The 24,869-nt window shown below is 40.2% G+C and overlaps 3 protein-coding genes across 3 annotated transcripts; 2 read left to right on the forward strand and 1 right to left on the reverse strand.

Moving 5' to 3' along the window:
• LOC146473220 (uncharacterized) lies at positions 1–4,939 on the reverse strand. The gene is made up of 3 exons (XM_085118658.1): positions 4,435–4,939; positions 2,677–2,842; positions 1–416 (listed from the first exon to the last, which is right to left on the reverse strand). Exons 1-3 carry the CDS (start codon positions 4,909–4,911, stop codon positions 16–18), a joined length of 1,044 nt encoding a protein of 347 aa, XP_084974784.1. The 5' UTR covers positions 4,912–4,939; the 3' UTR covers positions 1–15.
• A 4,274-nt stretch (positions 4,940–9,213) lies between these two features.
• Positions 9,214–15,830, forward strand: LOC146473221 (uncharacterized). The gene is made up of 5 exons (XM_085118454.1): positions 9,214–9,514; positions 13,694–13,721; positions 14,088–14,318; positions 15,299–15,411; positions 15,595–15,830. Exons 1-5 carry the CDS (start codon positions 9,377–9,379, stop codon positions 15,751–15,753), a joined length of 669 nt encoding a protein of 222 aa, XP_084974580.1. The 5' UTR covers positions 9,214–9,376; the 3' UTR covers positions 15,754–15,830.
• A 2,373-nt stretch (positions 15,831–18,203) lies between these two features.
• Positions 18,204–23,523, forward strand: LOC146473222 (uncharacterized). The gene is made up of 5 exons (XM_085118659.1): positions 18,204–18,550; positions 20,697–20,724; positions 20,989–21,219; positions 21,759–21,871; positions 22,740–23,523. The coding sequence occupies exons 1-5, from the start codon at positions 18,413–18,415 to the stop codon at positions 22,899–22,901; spliced, it is 672 nt and encodes a 223-aa protein (XP_084974785.1). The 5' UTR covers positions 18,204–18,412; the 3' UTR covers positions 22,902–23,523.
• Positions 23,524–24,869: the final 1,346 nt, after the last annotated feature.

The following is a 24,869-nucleotide window of genomic DNA, read 5'->3' on the forward strand; positions in this document are numbered from 1 at the left end:
TATAATTAAATACTTTTAATTAACTCCAAAAGGCAGCTTCTCCCCCTTCAAGCCAGCTCTTAAATTCATCATAACCACTTCCATCATTTTCATTCTTGTGTTAGCAGTCGCTGATCCAAAGTGCGGTGTAAAAGTGACATTAGGCAATTTTAATAAGGGATGGTCTCTTGGAAGAGGCTCTGGTTCTGTCACATCAAGTGCCGCAGCCTTTATAACTCTAGTCTGCAGTGCATTTGTCAAGTCATCATGATTGACAACTCCACCACGTCCGATATTGACCAGTGTCGCTGTTGGTTTCATTAAACATAGTTCTTTTGCTGTTATCATGTGCTTTGTTTCAGACGTCAGAGGGGTGCACAGCACTACAAAGTCTGACTGCGGCAAGAGTTCTGTTAATGTGCTGCAGTACAGGGCACCTTTAAAACACATACAACACTAAATTACTGAGAAATAAGGTTTAGCCAGATGGGTGACCAGGTCTTCTGTGAGCACTTTTTTTTTTTGGAAAAAATCAGTGAAATTTCACCCAAAACTTTTTTGGGAGACGTGCAGGACAACCAGGTTTCAATAAATAAATATCATTTCTGGCTAAAAGAAGGCTAAAACCTAGGACTGAGACTGATGCTATAAAATGGATAGCTCTCAACCACTCTTTCCCTTGTAAACAGTCTGGCGTCAATATTTCTAGAAAAATTTAACAAAACTGGTCTTAATTAAAACATTAATCTACAATATGAACATAGTTCAGGCGGTGTGCGTCACCACCCACAAAGGGTGTTGGGTAAAAATATGGAAATGGCTCATTTGCCTCTGGTCACGATCGAGTAAACATCTCCCGAACGTAAGACTTAGGTCGACTTACAGTCGCACTGAAACTGGGCATTCATAGTTTGCTTTCTTTTCCAAAAACTATCACTAAAGACAGCAATTTGGCAAATTTTAACGGTCTAGTGGCAGTGGTAGATGCTTCTTGTTGGATATTGACAAGGCAATTTCGTTGAGTTATTCCCGGTTCGGAGACAATCGAAGGCAAGAATTTTTTTATGTTTATTCTTATACTAGTATTAGGTGCCGTCGCGTCTGCTTATAGACGCTTTTTTATACATTTATATTTAGACCGCGAGCGGTCGAGCGGTCTCTTTCTCCTAAGTTCTGTAGCTCAGAGTTCATTTTTGGAATTTGCATAATTTTACTGTCACTTCTCGCGCGTAATCAGTGAGGAAAAAGTCCGACTCCTTGCAGTCTATTTTTCATTGCTTTCGCTCATTTTTAGTTTGCTTTTTTACCTCAGGGTGAAAGTGATCTATATTTCCTTCTTGGATTTCTTGAAGAGAAATAGCATTTGCCCGTTTGCTTTTCTGGTCGGTTTCCCGGGATTTGAGCTACTTGGTTTACACGATCTCTTCATAGATTCTTTATTAGTTCAACAGCTTCCAACGGAAAAACCATAAGGGGTAGACCCGGGTAGACCCCGAAAATTCCAAAGTAGAAAGGATAAGCTAGCTTAACGTGCAAAATTATTGGCCAAACCCAGCAAGAGTAAGTAGCTTTAGCCTCAAGAAATGCAGTAAATCAACGACCAAAACAACATGGCGGCAGGCGCGAGGTCGTCACCTTTGAAATGGCTACAAATGCGAACAAATGCCTCAGTTTAAAAAGTAACCTGACCAGCATTTCGCCAAATTGTTCCTCTAACTTTAAAACAAATTTAAACCGGGAAAAAATGTCTCAGACTTCGTTAAGGACGAAATTTTCGACAGGCTGACCTCTCCAGACTGATGTTCTTGGGCGCGAAGACTACTGATCAAATAACGCATTCTGATTGGTCGAATTTCGTGACGCACACCGCCTGAACATAGTTTAATGGCCATAGCTCACACAAGTCTCCTGTAGCTCAGTGGTAGAGCATCCAAACTAGTAATCTGAAGGTCTTAGGTTCAACTCCTGATAGGGGTGCTTGGATTTCCTATTTTCTGAGTATGCCTGTGTCACTCACTGAATAATAAATCATTCTCAATAAAAAGATTATTTTACCAAAATTACTGCAAATTATTCAACCACAAGATCTCCTGCTTATTTTTTTAAGCAACTCCCCGTTTTTCACGACACAACAAGGCTGTTGGCTAACAGGAACTCGGTAGCCTGGGGCACCAAAGAAAATGCTCAGGCACCTAAATTTTTTGCAGGAGCACCTAACACTTCATATGTTGGGCTCCTAACTTCTTAGCCTGCGAGCAAGCTCTCTTGGGGGTGGGGCGTGGGAGGGGGAAAGGGGAGAGGGTCTCAGGATGTCTCAGGAATTTGTATACAACCCCCAATACTCTCCTTTTTTCCCCTCCTGTCCCCCACCCCCAAGAGAGCTTGCTCGCAGGCTACTAACTTCTTGGCTTTTGGCCTTATGGGCTCCTTGAAATTTTTCTTAGACAACAGCCTTGTGCAAATTTTAATATCAGTCTTTTGAAATTTATTCTGTTAATATTCCATATCACCACTGCCACGCTAATAATACCATGTCGACAATTCAGTGTCAACAATAAAATCACTGATGGCTTGGTAAGGCCATTGTTCTACTTTTTATATCCATGTTTAAAGAAGAAAAGATGGTACAGAGCACTTCCTCAAGCTATATTTCGATTCAAATGCAAACTGAATGGAAACAAATAACTCTTAACTCACCAAATTGTTTCTCATCTGTTTCTCGCCTTTTCCTGTTGTGATAGATAACTTTCATGCCAAAGCCGTTGGCTCGTCTTGCAACAGCATACCCAATCTTTCCCATGCCGACAATTCCAATAGTTGATCCACTAACCTCAGCACCGTAATAGCCATGCAAATGGCTAAACTGTTAACAACAATTCAGAGGTAAAATACCAATGATCAAATTATTAGATGGCCTAAAATTAGTTTAATGGACAAAATATCAGCACATGAAAATGTATCTGCCTCTAATACACTGTCACGTTTATTATTACCATTATTGTTACGTCATTCACTGTTTTTCTTTTCTTTTCAATGCAAAAATACTTAAATAATTCAGACTAATTCAAGAGCTGAGAAAGGAAAAATATAATGTTGGTCAAAGACTTGAATGCTAAGGGGAAATTTGGGCATGAAATTCAAATTGCTCTAAATAAATATATGTTCTAGATAAACTGGCATACAGATCAATAATGTCATGTTGAAAATGTTAAAATTTCAAGAACTATAAACCCACTATATGACTTTTTGTTGTGGTTTTTTGTCAAAAAAAATTGGCCAGTTAATTCTGTGAATTTAAGCCTCAAGCTCGAGTTAGAAGAAAATGAAAATTAACCTGAAACTACATTTCTTGTCCAATAATGCTGGTCTGTTTGCCAAGAGTGATCGGAGAGAAGTCTGGAGCAATTTGAATACAGGGTCAAATTTCCACTTAGCATATACTAGTCCTTGCCAAACACTTCAACGTGGCCGAACACAGTTTTCTAGTATACAGGTGTTAGTAAGCATTATTTGTTGTTGAGCTAGGTCCCTTTGCTATGGCAACACAGTGAGCTATTGACCATCTACAAACAACAGTTTTCCTTCATAATTTTTGAGAAAATGCACTTGTTAGGTTTTTTTCCATTTTTTTTATCTCTTAACAAACTCACAACATACTGAAATAATGACACTTCTTTCATGTAACTTTAACAGATATACGTTTTGCACTTTAATGTTTTGTGAAGATACACTCGGTCAGATTTGGATTTTTGTCTGCAGGCAAGTCACGCTTTAAGAGAACTACTGTATTGCTAAATTTCACGAAATTTTAACGAGTGGTTCCTTAAAAAACAGTTCATTTCCACTAAAACAACCAGTCACAATTTTTTGGTCCAATGCACATGCGTGGCTTTTAATTGGGTTTTTACAGCAAAGATTAAAAGTGTGCAATAAGGCTTCGCTCTTCGTGAAATTGCATTTTTGTTTGATGATGAAAGAAAAAGGTTCACAAATGAGCTATCAGAACTTAACTTTGTGACCCATTTAATATAAAATTAAGGGATCATTTTATCAATGCCACATTTTGCTTACCACAACCCTACCGCATGCTTACTATCATCATTAAAAGAATGACCCTCTCAAGCCTGCGCAAACTGTGTTGGGCCACCTTTAAAGTACTGGTCAAAGACATGACTTTGTTATGGGCCAATGCTGAAAACACTTTCACATGTGTGAAAATGCCGGTGTGCATGTGTTCACTGTGTTTGCAGACAAGAGGCAAGCACAAAATGCGTAAAAAAATAACGCCCTTTCTGTAAGGCTAAGAAGGTCACACCAAACACCGTGACGTCAATCAACGTGACTACAGCAAAGTGGTCACGCATATATGAAAAAAAATATCCATTTATACGGTTCAAGGTATTTTTCGACCATCGAGTGCCAAAGCTTTTACTACGCTATATATAGAGCGAGTACCTCCTCAGTTCCAGGACTTCTTGCAATTCTGTCTCCTTCAACTACATTTCTAGCAGAAGCCAACAACAGAGCGAATGCCATGTCGGCCGTACAGTCGGTGAGAACATCCGGTGTATTTCCAACAGCAATTCCACGCTCGCTAGCGGCCCCTATATCGATATGATTTACACCGACCCCACAGTTACTTATAACTTTGAGTTTTGGAAATGAATCCATCAAATTTGCGTCGATGTGGTAATGCCCTGGTGAGTAGTGTACCAATCCTTCAACTTTCTGGGCGAGCTCATTGCTGATTTCCTTCGCATTTGCTACTATCATGTCGAAATCGTTATCGGTTTTGTCTACGATTTGCTGAAGTTGAGGAGGAAGTTCGATGGCGGGAATGCGGGCCACTAAAGGTCTTACTCGAGCTGACATCGTTTTAAAAGTTAACAGCAGTCGGGATAAAAGAAGCCGCGTTAAATGGCGAAGCAGCATAATATATTTCGACTGCTTTGAAACTCATTGTAGATGGCCGAGAAAAGCTGGGCGCGCGTTCAACTATAGGCGCTGGGGGGTGGGGGGGGGGGGGGGGGGGAGGGGACCGGCAAACGTCGCTTGAAAATACACGTTTGTGTTACTTGTACTACTTTGCGCTTATTCCAATGCGTTCAACTTCTACAATGTGGCCGAACTATCCAGTAACAGAACTTGTGGTAACGGTCTTCAAGTTAGCATAAAGAATGAAAATTTACTGTCATGGATGTGCTCACGTTCTCCATCAGAAAGCTTGAATTGGGGTATTTCACGTTGTTGTTTGGCCGAGGATGGTGACGAAATGTATCAAAATTTGTAATGCACGTGCACAGCATTGTTGCCGTCGGCGTCGTGTTTGCGTAAAGTCTCTTCTCTTTTGGTCGAGAGTCCGCGGTCGAATCCGCAGGGAAGAACTCTAGTCACGCGCGAGAGCGGTAAAGCCGCGAGTAGCGCGGGCGCCGGCGCAACTCGCAAAGTCTTTTGCGTTCTTCCCTGCGTATTCTCGGGCAAAAGAGTCTAGGACCGACAAAGCCCGCAAAAATCCCGTATTAAGGACGGTGCCTCCAAATATTTTAGCTGATTATAATACCGAAGTATTTTTGTGCGGTTTATGACTATGCGGGAAAAGCAGAGCAAGGGCTATTGGAATCCAGACCGCCCGACAGTCTCTGATCCCTCAGACTGTGTACGTAGCAGTCTTTATTTCAAAGTTCCCGTTAGATCACTGTACTCTAGAAAATCAATCCGGCTGCGTCGCATTCTTCGTGTTCTCTGCAGTAGCTCAAAATACTCTACAACATTGTCGACAAAGAGAATGGCCGGTTTGATGTTCAACTCGTTACGAGGATCAGTACAGCACAAAGAAAAACCCTGATGTTCCCCCACGGGAATCGAACGCAAGACCTGTCCCAGTAATTGCATTATCCGCCCGATGAGCAGAAGATCATGGGTTCGATTCCCGTCGGATCGGATAATAATAGGACTTATTCTTTGTTTTGCGCACGTGGTTATCTCAGTTCCGGTCGAAGTCTCTAACTGTCTTTATTATGACACGAGCGAAGAGCTTCGCCGCTCGTGGCGTCGGGCTTCCGCCAGCAGCCGATCGATTCCGATGGCAAGGGTAAGAACGTGTCAAGATAACATTTCTTCTTTTTTCCGCTATAACTTGTGTAATCAATCAGAACCAACCTATTGTTTTTTTGTCCAATCAGGTTTAACTTTACTCAGTGCGCCCTCCACGTTAATCCTGATTGGTTATACTGGTTTACCCTCTATACTATGCAAATCATTTTTGCGGGTTTTGGAATTAGCGAATCAAAATTAACCTGTGAGTTGTGGTGCTGAATTGTCATGTAAGTGGTATTGAGATATTGAAGAGTCACTTTAAAAAATAGAAAAGTAACTAATAAGTTGAAAAGAAAGGGCGTGTTGTAACTGTTTCACTTGCTTAGCCGCTTTGGAAGCCTATATTAAAAGTTTTCGCAAGGTTTCGACATGTTGGAAATCGTGACGAATAGTCGGCAAAACTAACTTGTAAATAGAAAAACTTTTGAATTCAGAGGTCCACACAACGCAGGAATTAAACTTGCTGGTAATTTTGCCGGATCTCTCTTGTGAAAGACCTCGTGTCAGGCGTCACTTGAACGTGAAAATACAAAACTGAATGTAAGGCAGAGTATAGCTCTGGCCCTGAGGAAGACTGATTCTATTAGTCGAAATATTGGTCACTAATAAATCTGCTCTTTTCCGTAGTGCCAGTCTTGCATTCAGTTTTGTATTTTAACTTGTAAAGCTTTGGCGAAAACATGAGAATTGCGAGAAACAATAAGTTCAGCCAAACAATAGACAAAAAGATGACCGAACTCAGCGGAGGGTCTTAACATTTGTGTTATGGCAGTAACAAATGGATCTTCACGTCAATCGAGGAAAAAATATGATAATCGCACTTCTCCTCCAGAACACCCGTCAGTCAGGTGGTAAGGACGGTGCCTACTAATACCGAAGTATTTTTGCGCCGTTTATGACTATGCGGGAAAAGCAGATCTTAGCAAGGGCTATGGAAATCCAAAAAGAAAATTGGAGGTAACCACGCATTTTTTAGAGATAATTAAGCAACAATTATTCTAAAATGCAGTAAAATACAAAGCAATGTATGGCGTTTTTTTTTTTTTTAAATTAAAGCTTTATTATCTCTGAAAAATGCATGGTTACCCCCAGTTTTCTTTTTGGATACCGAAAGCACTTGCTAAGTTCCTCTTTCTCCGAATAGTTTTAAACTGCGCAAAAATATCCCTGTATTAGTGGCCACCACCCATAGGAAACTGAGTATCACGAGATCTGCAGAACGTGTGCGCAGTAACAATAGTAGTTGAGGTTTTATGAAATTGAATATGAGTTTGGGAAGAACTATGTTAGAGATAAAAATGTTGTACCGACCACCAGACAGTCGGCCACCACAAGCTTAAGATCACCATGTGAGAGCAAATTCCGGGGTTATCAACAGACTCTCTAATGTTCATTATGGCTTCCATCTATGATTATTAACCACAAATTTTAATTTCATCACTTTAAAATCTGAAGTTTTCTTAATTTCCCCCAAACTCATCATTTTCCGCTTTTCTCTTCTTTATATACAACTTAATTTTTTCAGTTCCGTTTTTAATCTGACAGATTCATATGGCGCCGTGTTCCCTGCCGTATTATGGCGCCATAGAGCTTAAATCCTCTAAGATATACAAAGATAAAAGGCTTGAAACTTAAAAGAATCCTAGCATGTATCCAGAATGCGCCCTATTAAGTTGTATCAAGGGTGATGAGGGGGTTTGTCGTGCACAAGTCCACACCTGTAAGAATAGGCAAAAAGAATGGACAGGTTTGCATTGGAGTTCAACCGGGAGGCATGCAGTAAAAAAAGTTCTATAGGAGACAATGAGGTCTTATTTTCTGCTTTTGGCATAATTACTATTTTGCTTAAAAAGTATTTGAAGTTCACAGTTAATTGCAAGCTAAAATTAAAGTGGATTTCTTAAGTGAAAATATTGGACTTGTCTTTTCAGTAAGTACTTGTCAACATCGTAAAAAAAATTCGAATTACAGAGTAGATAAGAGTCTTATTACGAATCTCGAAACCAAAAAAGTAAAGATTGAGAATCTTGGCATAAAAGAAAGTATTTTGTGAACGCACATGACCTTTTTCTTGTCATGTGTGAAACGCATAGCAGTCTAAAATGTTTAGTTTTTATGACGTATATGCTTAAAAGCTGCGGTGAAAAATCTTGACATGGACCAATTCACTTTGTCTGGATAAAGCAATGGCCGGACCTTAAAAGCAGGAAACGTAATTATTAAAACCTTTTTTAGCGCCGCATGGCAAGTATAATGGCTTAATTTGTAAGAGAGACAAAATATTTGTCTAGTTTAATTTGTTTCCATTCATTCGACCGAACATTCAAATCACCTGCGATTAAATTTCGCATCAAAGACATACCTCCCTGGCTGAGATATCGTAGTTATATCAGCTGTCGGTTTTTCAGTCCCTCTTTGGTGAACAACCACAGGGGATTTTTTTAATGAAAACTGGACTAATTGGACTTCTGTCGCGTCAAAATACTCTACTAAGGATATTGACAACTGCATGCAAGATATTGGATTCTTATAAAATTTCGTTTGTCTGGTTTACCTGTTTGTTCGCTCACTCAAGAACAGATCGGCAAACAGCTAAAGTCAAAACGGGCGAAAATAGTTACCGCGAAGAAATTGAAAGTCTAGCCTTTTGCTTCATTAAAAACATGTCGGCGAAGGAGCGACTTCCCTCGGCGAGGATGTAAAACCACAAAAACCCACAACACTGTCACCTTTTACATTTGTCTGAGCCAGTAATACAAGAACAAGCAATAATTTATTCAGACGTGGATGTTTTAATTGGAAATAGTGTTCTCTTAATTTCATACCTTACTGAGACGAAGACATATTAATTAATTAATACACGATCCAAATGCGTGAGACTTCCTTTACTTTTTTCATCAATTTGAAGTTTGGAGAAAAATTCTTCAGATACAGAACATAAGTTTACATCCGACTTCTTAAAAGACAAAGAGGAATTAAAAATATTTTAAAGCGTTAAGTACAACAAAAACGAAGTACATGAAATATATATTGGCCAATCAGATTTCAAGTGAAAGAAAGCAGCCTTATTGGTTGCACCGCGTCTTCCTTTTCACTAACCTTTCACCTTCAATCCGGTTGGTGACATTAAGAGGCGAGCTCAGACAATCATTATTCAAATGAATCAAGGCATCCGCTTTTAACTAGAAATCCGCGTCGTAAAGAACCACTCGAGGTTCCAGTGTCTTTGAGGAAGCTAAATCCACCCATTTGTCCCAAGGAAGCAATTTCTTCAACTCTGCCCAGCCTGTTCACAATCGCAATGACACTACTGTACTATTTCGAGACAAGCTTAGACTACCACGGCATGACCTCGAAGGAACTGTACAAGTTGTGGCTCAAGCATGCAAAGTCCGCATTTAAATTATACGATCAAGGAATCATGAAATACGCTTTCAAGGTGGGTCAGTCAGATATTTGAATATTTGCACGGTGCGAATTGTTAACGCGCAAATAATGTAGCGTGTATATTTTTTTTCTAGCCGGTAGACAGTCGCACCGGCTAACATGAGATTTTGTTTTAAATCTGTTTGTAGTTTATATAGCATAAGGCTTAAAGCAAAACACTTTGAGCGCATATATAATTTTTTATAATTGCCGAGATTGAAATAGTCTAGTAGTTCGCACTCCAACATGAATATGCGATTTTATTTAAATCTGTTTGTAGTCAGCGTAAAGCTTAAAGCTTAAAGCTAGCTTAACTTTGTTTATGTAACTGGGCCGGCACTGTTTGTGCTAATATTTATTCACGATAATCTTTCACTGCTAATAGAAACGTTTTACAGACTTTAAGGAATCTGCGAACTTTGCGTGCAAATATTTAATTCGCGCGAACTTATTTTTATCCGATGATATCACAGAGAAATACTTTTATTAGTTTTTTTTTCTGAAATCTGGCCAAACAGTACATGTATTACAATAAATCGATACGGTCGATAGCCGGTTATTTGGCATGACCTTAACCCTCGAGTAATTTGTTTCTTGTTTATTTCAAGAATTTATATTGAGCAGAGCGGTCAATCTGATGTGCAATACTCATCGGTATTGACCGGGTGGATGTTACTAGGATTTAATAATTCTATTTCTGTTCGATAGCAAGTGTATTTGTTTTCAGCTATCTTCGCACTAAGAACGTTGAAATTAAACACTTAACTTGCTGCAAATCGGATTAAAATTAGTAGGTTTCCTTCTTGTCTTGAAAGTCGTGATCCCTACTAGAAAAGTGACACCTTATCAAACCTACTTACGTCACTTGGGAAACTGGTATGAAAAGAATTGAGAATCCAGAAGGTATTTAGCGATAAACAACAAACATTACAACTATATCAGAGTTAACCTTCATTGTTCCTTAATTGACGTTTTTTCAACAGAGCCTGAATAAGCGTTTAATAATATGTGGTGACATAAATTTGAATCAATCGAGCGTTGTTAGTGTCGCCAACCCGCCGTTCCGGCGTTCTGTTGCCGGTATACGGTACAAGGGATTTCAAACCGCATGTTTGGAAGGTCATATATTTGACTCGGATTTCTTTTTCCGAGTATGCAAGTGTCAGTGACTGATAAAATGCATCTTTCTCATGTATCCTCCTACTTTTTAAGATATCAGTTGTTTATGTAATCCACTGTTTAATCTTCTGTTTATGTGCTAGAGGCCCGGCCCCAGTTGTTCAAAGAGCGGATAGTTTTATCCACTGGATAGGTTGCTATGCGGCAAATAAATGTGTGCAAGAATTTCCCTATAGCCCTATAATTTGTGTATAGAGTAGATGTGTACACCTGTATGTCTAATTTAAGTATGGAATTGTTTGGAAACTTGCGAAAAGCGTTGTTTGGAGTACTTTTGGAGAATTTGGTTTGGAGCACCACTGGATGGTGACTTAGTTTGATCCACCCTTTCGGACAATCGGGGCCTGGTCGACAGAACCATCAACTTCACGACTTTGTCCAGGGGAGGAGGGAGGAGGAACGAGGGGGATACTATTCTAAAAGCTATATAGGTATATGCAAACGGGGTATGGTTTTTGAGTCCTTAAGCTCTGAAATAAGGTATAGATTTTGACACATTTTGGTCTGAAATAGGGTAAGGTTGGCCTGGGATTGCGTGTGGTTTACACGAGTAAAATGGCCACTTCAGGCCTGCTCACATGTTTGCCGCTTTCACGCTCGCGCTCGGCGACTAATTTAGCTTCTTGTATTTTTGTAGCAGGTTAACGTGATAATTTGTAGGATTTGCATGATCTCAAATAGGATGGGAAAAATCACATATTTTGGTTTCAAATAGTGTAAGGGTTTCAAGAAGCGCCCTCCCTTCACACCTTGAATTGAATGAGCCCGGTGATAATATTATATTGCTGCAATTAAGACAATCCGGAAACTAATGAGATCCATTTTAAAGCGGGTCTAAATTCCTCCTAACGCACAAATCGTAGGAAAGGCGGTGTTTAAGTAATGTTCGCAAGAAACCACCGTAAAAGAGAGATAACCGTGACATGACTGATAAGACATTATCACGGCATTAGCACGTCATCAAGAGATTTTGCCAATAAGGATAAGATCAGAAGTCAGTGTACAAGTTTCTACAAGTTGCGACATCGCTAATCTAATTCTCTTTATAGTCTGCCATGGGCTCCTGTCTGTCCGTACTAGCAGAGAAATAATAAGATTATGGAAGATATTTCTTGATGTGCCATAGGTAACAATAAAAGCCGGAAATGAATGAAGATCGATGAAGCTAAGCAACACTTGAAGGGGCAGTGCCACGAAGATTTTGCTGCATGTTGATCAAAATTGATCAAATACTTGATAAGAACCCCTTCTTTAACATGAAATTGCCCTAAGAGCACCGGGAGGAAAATATGGAATGATTTCTCCAAATACGATGGTGACGTTGGCATTCCTCATTCCTCATTACGCTCACATTACCCTCAGGAACTTCAAAAAATAGGTCGATGTTGTTTAAGTTGCAATCTATTTCCATCCTAGCTAGCCATCCGCAACCAAAGATGAATAATACTAGTGCGTGTCTGTGCACTTATAGGGTTATTGTTAACAAAACTGGGCGCCATTATTTTAGCGTTTGGATCCATGCAAATATGTTTTTTGTTTATCCAAAGTGACACGAAAAATAGGTGATACTGCGCCCCGCGCGTTTTATGGCCCGGGAAGGGGAGGGGGGGGGGGGGGAGGAGGGTGACTTACATTACGGTGCACATTTGGAAGAGAGTGTGGTTTGAAGGGAGTTTAAAAAAATGAACACTTCCAGACAGTTTCGCCGTCATAGTTTTATGTAGCACACTGGCTTGGTAGCATGAACTGTCTGGTAATTGTCTGTTAATCGGTTTTCATTTTTTAATCACCTTAATATCTTAACTATCAGTTACTTCTTCCTATAAATTGGTAACGCTCAGATTCCCTTTTTTCTTCTGTTAACAACATTATTTGAAAAAAAAAAATTCAAACATGTACTGCACCATGGACTACAACCCACAATGATGGCGGCATGTATTGATGGAATGTTATCTCGCCGAGATGAAAAAAAAAAGTTTAAGTGCTGAAACATATAAGAGAGAGCCACTTGACCAGGATGCCCCTTACTACAAAGTTTTAAATTACCCTTTTATATACCATTTTTGAGAGAACACGCAACCCTTTCATATACCTTTCACAGAAAATGGCACCTCTTTCACATACCCACAGAGGAAACACTGTGCACATCGCTTTGCTATACCGTTGGCTGATTACCTGTTTAAAAGGCCCTATGAAATGCCTCAGGAGAGGATCAAGGGTAACCCCTTGATCCTCTCTTGAATACCTAAATGACAGTTTACTCTATCCTTTTCTATACTTCAACTCGTGTAATACCTGCCCTACCTTCAGCCTGAAAATGGTACCCCTTTCGGGCGGAGACTTCCCCTATAGTTCGTTATAAGGAGTACACCCCCTCCTCTCTCTAGGTTTCATGGGTCCATAATTTCTCAGGAGGCTCACTTTATCATTGCAACATATTTTCTGTGACGACTAAGATAGGGAAGCGTCATGTTGGCTCACTTTCCATTTCTGACAAGGCGGCCTTTGGCCTTTAGTTTACAATGGTTGGCATGATAAAATATTTTAGCTTATGTACTCCATATGCATTTGGGTATTGTTCTGATAAAACACACGATAATTGTGCAAGATTACTTTATCATAATTCGACGGTCAAACGTTGAACTAAGCCAGATCGGCTAGAGATTCAACACAATGTATAACACTGGCACCAGTGTTATGAAATAGTATGAAATAGATGATATGTATACGGTGAAAATTCTCGCCCTTCGCCCTTCGTCCTTTCGCAGAATAAGAGGATGAAAAAGGCACCACTTTCTGATGGAGCCTCCCCCCAGTATAGCCAGCTATATCGATTGACCCCGAGGGGTCCTCCCTTGTTAAGTTCCTCTTGACAAGCTACACTGCGCATGTTTCGCTCCTAAGCCTCCCGAGTAACCAAAAGCCAAAAGCGGCAGATTTCCTCGTTGCGGCATGACAAAAAAGAATGTGAAGAATTAAATTAATCTTAATCTTTTATTTGCTTTTATTTCAGATTTCTGGAGAGAGAAACGTCCTTGGTGGTAAGGATCTCATTAACTACCCTTTCTTTCAGCGACACAAATAACTTGTTAAAACTTAAAAAAACGATGCCAGTGCTGAATTGTTTCCAAATGAAACGTTTTCAATCAACAACCAAACTAGGTGTCCCTTGCGGTAAGTAAGCGATTCTTTGGCCAGTGTACATACATACAATAATTAGTTTACAACAAATAGCATGAGCCGAGGCGGCGTGCTGTATTTACAGGCTGACTACTAAGCGGCTAATAATAAATCGTCCTACTTATTTATTTGATGCTATTAATATAATCGGATAAGAACTCGCAACATGCTGTCTCCAAGTCAGTGTTTCTTCTAAGTTATCCAATCTGCGCCCGCTGTTTTTCCAGTGATGTCAGTGGAATCTCCCTCGGTACTGGACACGTGCTTTGCTGACCTTCCTCTTCACCAGACCCTTGGAGACCAGCTGCACTCACGGTTTACGCCCCTGAGGCAGTATGAAGGATTCGCCTCCGATGTAAGTGAGAGGGCTGGGAACGACACAAAGTTTGAAGAGGAAAAAGTGAGCTTGAAGAAAGGCTTGTTTTATCTGCTCAAGTTTACTGTGGAATATGATCCGGGTAAGATACGAATATGTTATATATCAGCCATAAAGGAATTAGGAAACAGGATGAATTATTAGCTAGAGCAAAATATTCTTAGTTTATTATCAACTGATATAATGGGAAAACCGGCACGGAACCTCGGCAGAACAATTCATTGGGTTAAGGAAGAAGTATAACCGTCGACCGGTTAGCTCAGTTAGGAGACCACCGAACTACCACCACACCGGGGATTATGTCCCCTACTCTTTTCGAACAGTGTGTCCCACAGATTATTAGAAACAAGTGTTGTGAGACAGGACCTACGGTTCATGTATCGCCCTTATCCGAGAAGACTAGAAAGTCTAACCGTTTGCAGATATCATTACAAAGACACTGAGCACTTTCTCCTCAGTTATTTAAAAACCCTGAGTGTTTGTCCGGCCGGAATTTGAACCCGCGACCTCCCGCACGGTCTATCTCTACTTCTGATTTCATCTGTCTTTCACATTCATGCGTGCATGGGTTGGTGGGTAGGTGAGACTCAAAACCGATGGACTGATAGCAGCTGCCAGTGGCGCCTTTACACGCTGACGCCCGATCTCACCCACAGAATAATTGTAGACGTTAAACCGCCATGAGACTAGGTGATATGTGCGGTACACAAATACATGATCATAGTCCAATACTTGGAGAGAATAGACCATTTCCGAGTTGCTGTGAACCTCATTATGAAAGCGAGGCTAAGTGCAAAGCTTTTTATAAAAAAATAGTTTTGTTTGCATATGAATGAAAACTAATTTTCATAACAAAAACTTTGCTCTTAGCCTCGCTTTTACAACGAGGTCCAAAGCAACTCGGAAATGGCCTACTGCTATGGTCACTGTTTGGTACCTATCCTAGTATGCAACGTACTGATTTTTATTTTGCTCTTGTTGACTGACTTACGAGTGTCATTTATCCATAAATATGTTATCTTGCCCACAAACTAAAAACGAATGATTTTTTTGGTATTACAGGAATGACACAACAGGACCTCTTAACGGTCTGGGCCGAGGAAGCGAAAGCGGCTCTGGGTGCCAAAAAATCTGGAGTTGTACTGGACTTGTGGAAGGTGGTAGCAGAACGTAAGGTATCAATGTCCATTAAAACAAAATGAAATCGTCTAATTTTCCCCTGGGATTATTTTCGTGACGAAGATCTTTGGGGTTTATGTCGTGGAGGGCTTATTATAATGGTGGGATTTTTTTGTGTTTCGGTAGTAATAAACTTTCATCACTGATGATATTTTTTTTCTATTTTTCTCGTATAACAGGTTCTAGCAGTTGTTTGTGTACAGGATCCAGCGGAAGTTGACAGGATGTCCTTGGACCTGCCAATCATGAAAAGGATGGGAGATAGGGTACACGTCGAGTGCAAGTCAATACGACCGGTGGAGGAATGGGTCGAGGACCTTAAAAAGCTAGCAGAGTAGACAAAAGATTATTGGATGTTACGTGTTCAACTGATAGATTAGTGAGATAAAATAAAAAAGAGTAGTGTGAATCTTGATATTGTCGTGTTATTTTCACAAAGCGTTTGGTTCCTAGAGCCGTGAATTTTCGATCAGATTCATCGGGCGAATCAGATCGAAGATAAAGTTGTGTCATGCGTCGGTTGAGTTGATAACGTAAATTACTGGCTGCTGTAAACTGAATTAAGAGATTCTCAAGCTCACGTTTCGATACTAGACCTAGCTATTCGTAAGACGGCTGATCGATTCATGATTCTTACGGCGAGCTAGCGCTCGAAACATCAGCGTTTGAATCCTTTACGGCGGCTAATTTACCCTTTCGTGTCTCACATTTTCACCACAGCATCACAGTCAACTAACCTCTGAATCAGATTGAGGCGGCTAACGCGTTCTTCACTCATCGACCGATGCAACATTCGAAAGATGGTTTTATAAATGTATCTTACCTCACAAGCTCCGTTTTACATTTAATTTACCTACACTCTGATAAATCGTTTGTTTCAAAGCATGGCTCATGTCTTTCAAGACATTGAATGAACTGAATGAATTGAATGAATGAATATATCTCCAAATCTTTATGCGCGCTCACCGTACTTAAGTTATTAATTGTGGGAATAGTACGCTTAGGCACATTAACATCATGTGCTAGTGCCTAAATATCGTTTCTGAAATTCCGCAGAAAAAATTTTAAACATCCGCCAAAACTCTCTAAATATCCCAGTCTAGCCTAAGCTGGTAAGGACAAAAATAACTGCACCAGATTCTGTAGTCGAGGATCTAATCAGCAATAAATTGTAGAAAAATAATACAAAACAAAGCAAAGTTGATTTCACAGAGTGTGGTAATCAAGCCTATGGAGGAGGGGGGGGGGGGGGGAGGGGAGAGAAAAATCGGTGAGCTGAGCGCTTTCTGGGGGAGCTCGATTTTTCTCTCCTCCCCATACCCCCACTTGCATGGGAGCCTGTTCACAGGCTACCCAGCACATGTTTTGTTTTGCCGTTGGAGAAAATACACATATTCACTTGTAGGCATTTCAGAGATACTCTTGGAATCAGCTACAATTTCAAGGCCTGACTAAGCTAAATGCGTGAAATTATTTTAACAGCGACTAAAAGAGAATACCGCCAGGGACTAGAACTGTCTCTTTTTCACCACCGTTCCTGACAAGTTACTTCGGTTATTTCAGTTAATCAGTAAGAGGGTCTTAATGGGAGGATAGCTTTGACGGTTGACAGTTAAATCTTAAGGCTTTTGACGGTTGACGGTTATCAAGGGGAAATTTCATCCATGAGTTAAAGTTAATATTAACTTTTATGTCTTTTAATATTAAAAGTTGTACTTCCAGACGGAAGTTAGTTGTGATGTCACTTTAGACGCAAATAAGTGGAGATCATAAGATGAGTATATTTGGGAAAATGGAAATTTGTTTACCAGTTACGAACGATTCTTTGAGAGCCAGAAGTCCGGGTTGAGCAGCTGAAATAGTGATACAGTCGAACCTCCTCTCGTAAGCGACCACCTCTCTTGAACGACCAGTTTTCCAAAAATGCCAACATTTCTCCAGTCAAATCACTAAAGTTGGAACCTCTCGTAGGCGACCGCGACCACTTTTAGAGACGACAGTTTGCAATTTTCTTTTGTTTTTAACCTCCTGTAAGCAACCACTTGTCACATACGTCCTCATATCTATCCCCTGTCGGGAGTTTGACAATTTGCCTTTATAACATAATCACATGTACATTCTAGGATATAACAGGAGACATGAATGTCACAAGGGAGGTACCGGGTTTCCCGAGATAGACTTGTCCCATTCGCCGTATTAGGTGATTTTCCACAGGCAAACCATTAACTTGGATACTGAAATTATTTGGCAACTGATAATTTTGGAAAGTTTAAAAATGTTTTCAAAATTCAAAATTTAGACCCCTTGTGGTCTGACCTCTCGTACGCGACCACCTCTTGTAAGCGACCATCTAGGCTTGACATTTTGGGTGGTCGCTTACGGGCGGTTTGACTGTATTTGAAAGACCTTGAAAACGTTTGACGGCTAATAACGGCTAATAACTGCTTTTTTAACGGTTGACGGTTAAAGTTTAGGCTGTTTGACGGCTGATGGTCAAATGTTAGGCTGTTTGACTGCTGTCGGTTAACCCCATTGACACCCTTGTATAAACAATTTGAAAATTTACCAAAGTTGAGTCAGTAAATGGAAACCTCGATAAACACTCAAGACTGAACACGGCATGAGTCGTACGACGTCTTTCTGGTCTTTGACAAACAAATCAAATATAGCCTGCGTGCTGTGTAACGGGCATAATTTGGGAGGGGGAGCGAGATAAGTGGGAGAATAAAGGGTCTCCCTCCCCTCCCTCCCCTCCCTCCCACCCTCCAGATTACGTGCAAATATTGAAATTCATTGAATCAATTTACGGCCGCTTTGTATTCTCAGTTCTGAGGAAACTTGAATTGGAAAGAAACCGGGACCAGTTAGTTACTAGTAAACTGGTGATAGAAGTCTCAATCAGTTACAGAAAAATTATCCAAATAACCAGTTGACTTCTTCTTCAGTTTGATAGTTTGTATCCAGCCCTTTTAAATTCCACGGTTGTTGCGTTTCAAGATGAGTTTGTTGTATTTGATGGAAACTAGCGTCGAATACAAAGGAATGCCACAGAAAGAGTTTTGTAGGATCTGGGCAGCAGATGCAGAAGCTCTCTTAAAAGCTAAGGAAAACGGTAAAGTACTGCAGATATGGAAGGTAAATTGAATTTGTAATTTCGGCGATATCGTTTGGCAGTTCAGTTTTTGTCAAATCATCTTATGCTGTTAGCTGTAGTACAGTGATATTCAAATAGGCAGTAATTTGCTTATGAACCATTAAGGCACTGACCTAGTTTGAGCTTTGAACGAAAACAGGTCAACTATAACGACTATTTTCAGTTTTACCTGCTGGCGGTATGCGGACGAAGGCTTTTCACATAATTAATGTATGAGCAGTATTTACGGTAAATACTGATCATACAGTCATTAATTATGTATACATTTTAACAGTCAAACTCTGCAACTTAAGCTAACTGTTTGTTAAGAGGGCTAATATCCGCAATGACAGTGGACTGGTGCATGTATAATTAATAACTGACGTTCTCAAAACAAGCTAAAAACATTTCCTGTGAAATGTGAATTTCCAGCTGATACTCGGTGATTTTAATACTGACTTTGTAACCAAGACCAGAAATGCAAATTATGATAGATGAAAACTCAAGGGAATTACCCACTTTTGTGATCTTCAACAAATTGTCATAAGGTGTTAAATTCTTTCGCGTGCATGCTTCAAGGTAATTTATGCAGTTTCAATGTAATTTATGATTCTAGAAAGGTGTTATAGCGTCAGTTGTAAGACGTAGGATCGTAGTTAACATCTCAAGTATTAAAGGCTTTTCTTCCCAGTTTACAACGTTTTCCTGTGCTGTTATAATACAAATCAACAAGAACAACAACAATTTATTTGGTATTCCCACATGAGTACATGGTATTACCTAAAAAAAACATAAAGGGTTTCTCACTAAATTAAATAATTAAAGTCTGCATGTCTATAATCCATACATGAATGGATATAGGCAGCTGATAAGTCTGCAAAGAGTAGGATCAACATTGTTTAAAAGAAAAATAATCTAGAATTATCGTCAAAATCATTGAAATGGGGATATTTTCTTATTATGTCTTCGAAGAACTTTGAACGTAAATTACCGTAAAGGTGAAGCTTATTGACTGCTCCGATACACGTCACTGAGAATTCAGCAACACTGATTGATTTGATGTTTACGAATATCCCGACGAAACTACTCGAACCAAATCGATCGTTTCACTAATCGAACATAATCGAACTCAATCGAACCTAATCGAACGATTGATTTCGATTGAGTTCGGCAATCGAACACAATCGAACTCTCACAAAAAAATTGGAGCAATCGAACCCAAACGAAACCTTGCATGATTGAGTCCGATTAGACAGAGATTAGGTTCGATGGTCGAGGTTGGCATACATTCCATTAAAAATGGGAGATATATAGGAAAATTGCTCGTGTTTTGCTGAATGTGGCAGCTTCTCAGTTTACCTCACGTTACCTCGTACCGATACTTAACAATCCAGAATCCAAGATCAGATTGTCCCCATCAAATTGGCGATCTTGTATAGTACAAAAAAAACCTCAGTAGAACAGACAAGGAACAACAACAACAAAACGTTATCCTGTTGAATCAGCTTCGTTTCAGTTCATTAATTGTTCGGCTTGCAAGATGACTTTGTTCTAAAGACTCTATAGGATAATAAGTCAGCTTTTTTTTAGCATTGCTTGACTCGTTTCATTGTTACATGACTTTGTGCTAAATTGACTTTATATGATAAGCGTGGTGGAACATGCATAAAATGATGTTCCAGTAAAGCTACATCAATCCGTTGTTCGTTTCACCTTATTTTTGGTTGTTCTTGCATGCTTAAAAAGACTTCAAATTTCAACATTTTTTGTCAAGATGCTAGAGCCTAGAGCATCTCTTGCGCTTTTCTCGTACTCCACTGAGGGGCCTCCGCTGCCCGAGTGCATCATAACTCGATATACGCACGCTAAAGCATTGGCCAATGATTAATACATTATACCATGCCCTAAAAATAGGAGCCATTAAATCGTCTTTTCAGTGTTCTTTCTTCCAAAAAAAATCAGCGAGACCTAGGTTGGTTTTTTTTCTATGTTGCTTTAAATAAAACAGTTATTTCACTCGAGCTTGCTGGATATGGTATGTACACGCTTCGTTGGCTATCGACCTAACGCACGCTTGTGGAACAATTGTTCAAATTGTAACTAAGTCCTCGAGCACATTCTCAAGAAATTGTCCTTTTTTACTTTCAGGTAGTTGGAGAACGAAAAGTACTTTGTGGTAAGTTTCGTTCTTTATTTGTCCCCGGAGTTTCTGGATCTTTTAGTAAGATCTCAAAAGAGTCGGCTTGTACCACTACGATCAAGATATGAACTCCACAGATAATGTTTCATTCCTAGCCTGGGCCCAAAGACTGTCACAAATTTAGTAACTACCTATTTCCATTCATGAAAGATAAGTTTTCTAGAGAATTCAATTTTAAGCTTTTACGTATTTTCAATCTTTCATTAATAAAATTAACGCCCTGATTTGTTTTGTATCCAGTAATGAAGGTCGACAGTCCAGATGACATGGACAGACTTTCATTTCAACAACCACTGTCCAAAGAGATGGGAGACCAGGTTCACATTGAGATGACACCATTACGGTCTTACGAGGGTTTTGCCACAGACCTCAATAAAAAAATGACTGGTGATGAAACAACATTCGAGGACTTACCTACCGTGCCTAAAGCAGGGTTGTTTTACTGGATAACGCTCCATATCGAGTACCCAGGTAAGACTGGTGTTCAGTTTTACCTTAAACCGGCACTGTTACGGAGATTTTGCTGCATTTTGATCAAAGCTACTCAAATATCTAAACAGTAGAACCTTTTCTCTAACATAAAATTCTTCGCAGAGCACCGAGTCTTCGGAACTCTGTTGGGTACTTTATTTATGTTCCTTGGTTGGGCCCAGAACAATAACCGACATAGGCCCGAGGTTTTCCGAGCTTGGCCATCAGTAAAGCAATAGTATTCGGAAACCTGGGATATTCCGGGATCCGTCCACGCGGACGTACACGCGCGTCCGGAATATTCCGGGAAGCGCACGACAAGGGTTAAATGACTTCTCTAATGAAGAACAAACTATAAATCAGTTTTAAGCAATTTCTCCAACTGATACACAGGAAGATTGAAAAAATTGACCAATTTTTGAGGTTGTAACTGTATTTGCATCCGAGCCATCCGCAGCAAAAGATAACAAATACTAGATTATGTATACTCGTACGGTAATTGTTAACAATGCTGTTTTAACATTGTATTGTATTGTCAGGAAAAACTCAAGATGAACTGCTGACCTTGTGGCTCCAGGAAGCCAAAGTTGGCATGGGAGGAAAGAAAAAGGGAAAAGTGGTAGACCTGTGGAAAGTGCTAGGTGAAAGAAAGGTACAGAGAATTATTCTAACTTAAAGAAGACATTTCTCCAGTACTGTAATACCTGTAAAATGTCCCCGATTGCTCTCTGAAATTGTAATCAGGAAGCGCGCGGTATACCGATAGTCCGCGATGATCGGGAATGCTTTTCCCCACCATCTTTTCCCCACTCGCTCAAAGACCTTTGGACTTATGCCTGCGTTGCTACCTCACTCCGGCCTAGAGCTCGAAGTATCCAAAGTATAACATTGGCCTAACATAAGAATCCTCTCCACAAATGCATATACATTCCAACAGCCAGACCTGTATCAAGAAAAAGTGTAAACTTTCGCTCGTAAAATTTTCGACTCACCTCAACCATCTGACCCTGGTTCTCCGAGCGTGCGCACTCAGCCAATCTCTGAAAAGTCCTGCAATTTTTTTCGTCTTGCTGAATGTGGTGTAAAGGAAAACCCTCGCGACTTTGGGTCTGGTCATGTTTGTTTCTAGCTACAGTGAAATCCCGATAATACGAAGTAGTTCCAAGGGCTGTGAAACTTTGCGTGTTTGATTCGCTACAAACGAAACCTTCTTATGGCAGGAGCCATAATCAGGGATGGAGACCGTAACAAGATGCCATTTTGACTCGTGGGCTTGTCCCCATGTGTTGTACCAAAAAATCTATTTTTAGAAAAAATTGCGCCAAACCCGCGTGCGTGGACCCCACGCGTACGGTCTCCATCCCTGATTATGGCTCCTGCTTATGGTCAATCTGACTGATTTAATTTTTAAAATAATTTTCGAGAATTTGATAGAACTGCTACTGAAGAAAAAAGATGATAAAAACGGCATAGATGTCACTATTTATAACAAGTTTTTTTTTGGTTTTACCCTTTTGCAGGTGTATATTCTATTTTGTGCTGACAGCCCATATGAAGTGGATCGCATCTCATTTGACCTCCCTATGATGAAACAGATGGGTGATAGTATTCACATGGAAGTCAAATCCGTCAGACCGTACGAAGCTTTCTACGACGACCTCAAGAAAATGGCGTCTAGTTAAAATCTCTGGGAGCGGGGGGGGGGGGGGGGGGGGCGTAACAGACCTTTAACTAGGTTTGTTCACAGTTATTTATGCTCAATGCTAATTCTTTATGCTCAACAAATTTCAGTATTATGCTCCTGATGCTCCCTAAAACTGTTCTTTTTCATGATTTTCCTGGCTTGATTGTTGAGACAACTCATCCGAGGAGGCAGCGACAATGTTGTAGAACTGGAACTGCTGAAGGCCATGTTTTTGTTAATTTATAACCAGGCCTGGTCTTAAAATGTGGTACCTGGGCCGGTGTCTTGTGTGGGAATTCCATGCTTTTGGCAAAGTTTTTATCAAAAACAAGGAGTCGAAGAAACTTTGCACTATTATCCCAGCATAATGCTCAATTCTTTTGCCTCACTATTGTGTTCAAAACATTTCCCGGGAAAATGTGGACAACCCTACCTTTTACGGCATTTGAGTGCAAAAGGCACGATCATCTAAGCAATTCTAGGGGCATGGTGCTTTAATCACTATGGCGCTTAAATGGCTGTATTTTGGTGGATTCTGATTACAAAACTATAGTTTTTACTAACTAAATCTATTTCTATGACAAAACTAGCGAAAGAAAAAAAAACTAACAGCATCAACAGTAACCGCGGGCATGAAAATTGCCGATCCGTGACATCAGGCTCACAGCTGTGGAAATGGACCACACATGGACAGTAGCCGACATTGTAAAAGAATAAGATTAACAGTATATAACCCTACGATCCTTTCATCAGCCTTTTGTGTAATAAACGATAGTTAACGACAAGTTGGTACAAAAATCACAGCCTTTATTGTTTGCCGGAAAAATCAAGACCGCGGAAGAGGGATAGGCGAAACAGGAGGCCACCCCCCTGATGCAGCTCGCGGGTGGGTTAGACTGTACTAGCGAAACTCTGCTATGTAATGCCAAAAATATGCGACCTCAGTCACGCGAACGCACGCCACACTTGCTAATGATTAACTGACACTACATATGCGACATATTATATACAACCATTGGTCGGAAACCAATATCCGCGGGGAGGGAGGTTTTAAAATGCCCAGAGCGTGGGTTGACTTTTAAAAGATTTTAACTGCCACAATACCAAAAACAATAGGCCATTTCCGAGTTGCTTTGAACCTCATTATGAAAGCGAGGTTAAGAGGAAAGATTTTTATGAGAAGATTAGTTTTGTTTGCATATGAATGAAAACTAATTTTCATACGAGAAGGTTTGCGCTTAGGTTTGCTTTCATAATGAGGTTCAAAGCAACTCGGAAATGCAGCCAATAAATTGCATTTTTCAGGTGTACATTCTGCTGTGTGTTGAGAGCCCGCCTGAAGTGGATCGTGTCGCATTTGACCCTCCTTTGATGAAACATAGGGGTTACAACATACACATAGAAGTCAAATTAGTCAGACCGTATGAAGCTTTCTACGAGGACTTCAAGAAAATGGCGTCCGATTAAAAGAAAAAGTAAACAGCATTCAAAGGCCGATTTAGACGGTACAACTTTACAAATGCTTACGACTGTCACATGCGCTTTCTAGAGCGCGCACTGCTCGCGTAATGCAAAAAATCGCACACAACTCTCGTCATTCAACATTGCCTATACCTACGATTGTCGTAGGATTTTGAAACATGTTTAAAAATCCTACGACATTTTTTGTGACGTACACGACAGTCGTAAGCGAGTTGTAGGTTTGATTTACACAAGACAATTCGTGTCATAGGCCTGTCGTGAACTAGTCGCATGCGACAAAGTCGTACCGTGTAACTCGCCCTTAAAGGAAACGAGTTTCTGCTCGCGATAGCCGGTAGTTGGTTAGTTCCTAGGCCTCTGTCTGTCTTTTATCTCGGTCAATTCGTTTCGGGTCCCGATTTATTCACGAGGGCCTGGGAGAAAGCCGTTCAGAGACAAGACAAGGCCAATAGTAAATTATTGTAAACAGCGTACAAGAGAAATG

Source organism: Pavona decussata, unplaced genomic scaffold (genome assembly GCF_977016875.1).
Source record: "Pavona decussata unplaced genomic scaffold, jaPavDecu1.1 SCAFFOLD_94, whole genome shotgun sequence".
In the NCBI taxonomy this organism is placed as follows: Eukaryota; Metazoa; Cnidaria; class Anthozoa; order Scleractinia; family Agariciidae; genus Pavona; species Pavona decussata.